Source organism: Gouania willdenowi, chromosome 5 (assembly GCF_900634775.1).
Source record: "Gouania willdenowi chromosome 5, fGouWil2.1, whole genome shotgun sequence".
NCBI lineage: Eukaryota > Metazoa > Chordata > Actinopteri > Blenniiformes > Gobiesocidae > Gouania > Gouania willdenowi.
In genome coordinates this window covers 23641896-23646403 of record NC_041048.1, presented here as the reverse complement: position 1 = coordinate 23646403, position 4508 = coordinate 23641896, and the positions used below count along the sequence as shown (strand labels likewise).

General features: G+C 41.9%; 1 protein-coding gene across 1 annotated transcript; it reads left to right on the top strand.

Annotated features, from left to right (window-relative positions):
• Window positions 1–1920: 1920 nt before the first annotated feature.
• Window positions 1921–4143, top strand: myog (myogenin). The gene is made up of 3 exons (XM_028446672.1): window positions 1921–2730; window positions 3158–3257; window positions 3349–4143. The coding sequence occupies exons 1-3, from the start codon at window positions 2197–2199 to the stop codon at window positions 3465–3467; spliced, it is 753 nt and encodes a 250-aa protein (XP_028302473.1). The 5' UTR covers window positions 1921–2196; the 3' UTR covers window positions 3468–4143.
• The last annotated feature ends 365 nt before the right edge of the window (window positions 4144–4508 follow it).

Here is a 4508-nt window from a genome sequence, read left to right as displayed (position 1 = left end):
AAGTGTTAAAAATAAGGGAAGCTTTTTGAAAAAAAAAATCAAATCCTGAAGAAAAACAAATGGATGACTGCTTTAATCGATCCCTTCCTCCTTCTGACAGATTGAAAGTGCTGTGCTTGTGTATATTTGTTTGAGCTCCTTCTCAGTGTGTATCTTTTTTCAGTATCAGTCAAGACCTAATGATAGAGAAGATATTTAAATGCCCTACTGGTTAGAAAATGTGTGTAAAGCCTTTTTTTTTCTTAGATTTAGGAATTGAGTTATTTAAAATTATGACAAGTTTGTTTGTGAAGTACATTTTATTATATTTAAAACAAATAATAAAGTTCAGTTCTTGTCCTATAAGTGTTTTGTGTCTCCTAAGGAATGCCGTGTCAGAGGATATACAGCGATGTAACACATTTGACACAATGCTTGTCATTCCCTCTCACTTCTCATCTGACGGAGGTGTGTTTTGGCTTTGGGTCCATGTGTGAGGAAGCTGGTCTGAATAAGCCGGTGAGCTATGAAGTAAAACATGTCCTGCAGGGATTAACACCTGGCCTCTAGGCTAGCGCTACGACTGGTCAGGACCGCGATGGACACTCTATTCATCCAAGTTTAATTATTGCCTCTTGATTTCTGAGAGTAACGTGAACCAGTGAGATCCTCTTACGGAGCTGTACAGACTTGTCTGGATTGGAGTGAAGACACTTGCATCACATAGTGCAATCCCATAAAAAGGAGGGTCTGTATGCAACTACATTAGCCAAGAACACCCAGAAACAACACAGGTGTTTGGGTCTGTAAAGACCTTCAGCACAGGCTCAACAATGACAAACTAGAAATGAGTATCAGTAAGTAAGACTCAGATTTGAGCAGTGTTGGGAACGTTACTTTAATAAAGTAATTAATTATAGTTAATCACTACTTGATCCAAAAAGTAATTGAGTTAGTAACTAAATTACTCTATATAAAAAGTAACTCATTACCAAGGAAAGAAACTATTTGCGTTACTGTTAAAAAAAAAAAAAAGTTGTTATATGTCAAAGAATTCAGATTTTTTAGATGCGTGTGTCGTTGTGAGGTGCTTCATTAAACTGTTTACAATGGATGTCGACAAAGTCTTCTCTCCTGGATATAATGTACACTTCACATGCACGTTCTTACCTTTGATCGCAATTAATTTAAAGTAGTGTTTGTATCGCCACCTTAAAAATAAAAACTTTTCATCAGACTGCTCCATGCTCACCATCTCTGCTGATTCATCAAATCTGTAGTGGTTGTGTGTGTTGGCACATGTGTAAAAACACTGGCTCTGATTGGCTACCATGAAACATGACGCCGCCTTAGCCAATCATAATCGCTCACCTTGTTTTTAACCCACCTCCTCACTATAGCTGCGTATGAAGCCAGGGGTGCTTTCGAATTAACAGTTTATTCAATCAATGCATGTAACGTACCGCATTTAACGTTCAGTAAGATTAACGGTGTTGTAACGGCGTAAAAAGTAATTAGTTAGATTACTCCGTTACTGAAAAAAGAATGCTGTATTTTAAACGCCGTTATTCCAAACACTGGATTTGAGTAACCATCTTTGGCCTCGTTTATCCTCCATCAATACTAAAAGATACAAACACTCTTCCTGGCTCTCAGAAGATATGACAGCTGTTTCCAGAGCGTTTCTAATGCTACTCCATTCCCGGAGAATCTCCTCATGCAAGGTTTCATGCAGAGCGACACAAGTCTGGGATTAGCTCATTAAGACCGCCATCTTTGATCTAAGGTTAACCTTCCCATTTCTAACGCAGCCTGATTGAATCCTGGCCTCTATGGACACACATGGGTACAGAAACCCACAGAAGGACACACACAAATGGGCTTTAAAGCCCTAGAGAGCAGAACCCAACAGAGATGTGAAGTGTAGATGTGCAGCAACAGCTAAACGTCGTGTCAGGTTTCTGGGGGCTCGTGCTAATTTTAACCCTCTGATCCTGCAGCAGGCAGTGGGGTTTAAATGCCAGCCTACAGTTGCTCCACACCAGTTGTTCTCCACACGTCTTCCACTCATCACAAACTCAGGCCGAGAAAGAAGACAGACAGTCTAGCACACGCTCAAGACAGAGGACTGAAGAATACACAGTGGAGAGCAGTTCCAGGGGAAGTCGGAATCCTTGCCCCCTTTTTACATTGAGATCGACCACAGCGTTGTAAACTATGGAGCTTTTCGAGACCAACCCATACTTCTTTCCTGACCAGCGCATTTATGAAGGTGGGGACAGCTACTTCCCCTCCCGCCTGCCTGGCTCCTACGACCAAAACAGCTACCAGGACAGGAACTCCATGATGGGCTTGTGTGGGAGTCTGTCAGGAGGTGTTGGAGTTGGGGTGACAGTCACTGAGGACAAAGCCTCTCCATCCAGTCTGTCACCTCACTCTGAGGCCCATTGCCCCGGCCAGTGCCTTCCCTGGGCATGTAAGCTTTGTAAAAGGAAGACAGTGACCATGGACCGCCGAAGAGCGGCCACCATGAGGGAGAAGAGACGTCTAAAGAAAGTGAATGAAGCCTTTGATGCCCTGAAGAGAAGTACTCTAATGAACCCAAACCAAAGGCTGCCCAAGGTGGAGATCTTGCGAAGCGCCATCCAGTACATTGAGAGACTGCAGGCACTGGTGTCATCTCTCAACCAGCAGGACAGTGAGACGGGACAGCAGGGGCTGCACTACCGACCAAGTCCTGCTCAGGCCAGAGTAAGTAGATGGACAGATGGATAGAAATAGAATAGAAGAGAAAAAGAGTTGTACGCAAACAGAAACCTTATGAAAACAGGCTGACGATGCAGAAAAACTAAGAGTTGAAAGTCAATTACAAATACTCATGATTTATGAGTATAAAGTGTCTGGATTTGAAAAGATTACCAATAATGTGTGAACTGATTCACTGACCCACTCTCGAACCTCTGTGAAAGTGGATCTTTGTGTAGGAGATACAAGATTTGAATCAAATATTTGAAACGTATTTTTCTTTTTGTGATTTGATGGCAAAGACTCACAGCGTGTGTGTGTGTGTGTGACACTGCACCAAGGTGCGTCCATGGAGTTGGGGGGGTGGGGTTGTGGGTGTATCTCATCACAGTGACTGACATCCACGTCTGCTTGTGCATCTCCATGGTAACAGGTGTCATCGTCAAGCGAGCCCAGCTCAGGCAGCACCTGCTGCAGCAGCCCAGAGTGGAGCAGCACCCCCGAGCAGTGCACGCAGAGCTACAGCAGTGAGGGTGAGCACACAGTCAAACACTTTCCACACTCTTTATGAATGAAACCACAGCACCTCCGTGGGTAGTGAGTGTAAAACCCGCCTCTCTGCAGATCTCCTGAGTGTTGCTGACTCTCCAGAACAGGGGAACATGCGTGCCTTGACATCCATTGTGGAGAGCATCGCTGCAGCTGATGGATCCGTGGCTTTTCCTGTGGACATTCCCAAATAAACTCTCCAACCAACCACCTGATCAGAGCTGAGAAAGCCAAAAATGAAATAGGCAATATAACAATTGGTAAATGACCTATTTGAATATTTTCTGTGCTGATCTAAATCTTTTTCAGTATCCCTGCTGATCTGCTTGCCAAACTGAATTCCATGTGCTCACAATGAGGCCTTATTCCTTTCATATCCAAACGCAGCCCGTGCTCCAGGTCTGTCATTCAGAGCCTCTGGAGTTCTGTCTAACTTGGGATTCAAAGACTTTTCTGCATGAACCCATCACCTTGCAATAGAGTGGATCTCTGTTAGACTTGCCTCCAGATGAACACAGCTACAGGCAATGACAACTGATTTCTCTTAATTTAAACTTCCTTGTTTCAAAGCCTTTCCCTGATTTTTCAAAAATATGATTTTGTGTGAGTGTTATTGCTTAAAACCATGATTTCATTTGTGGGGCCAATATGTACCATGGCAGTTTTGACCAAGATCTGCTTAATTTAAACTGGTTATCAATGCTAGTTATGTAAATACGTTCCCTTTTTCTACAGAGTGGTTTTGCCATTTTTATTTTTTTTTCTAACTTATTTTTGACTTTTATAACTAAGATTGTTGTGTATTTGTAGATGTTCTGAAAAGTAATATTTTCTGGTTAATTTCTTGCAATAAAAACGTTTTTGAATACATTGCCGAGCGTGGACTCACAAAGGTTTCTGAAACACCTTGAAGAGCAAACATCAGTTATGGCAATAAAGGAAACATATGAATACCATTGTTATTCAAAAACATTTTGGAAATGATAGAAACACATGTTCAGTGCTACTTCTTTCTATGCATAACATTAAAAAGAATGGACTTCTGCAGCCAACCAGGATGTTAGAAGGGTTTCTTTTAAAATCTTAAATAATGTATGATGCTTCCTTGTAACTTTATTGTGCAAGTATAAGGTGAGGCTGCAGGGACAGAGGAATCAAAATGTTAATATTTAAAGAATTGCTGCAACTAAACCTATCTATTTCCTAAAATGACTTTAGAAATGGCTGGTGACTGA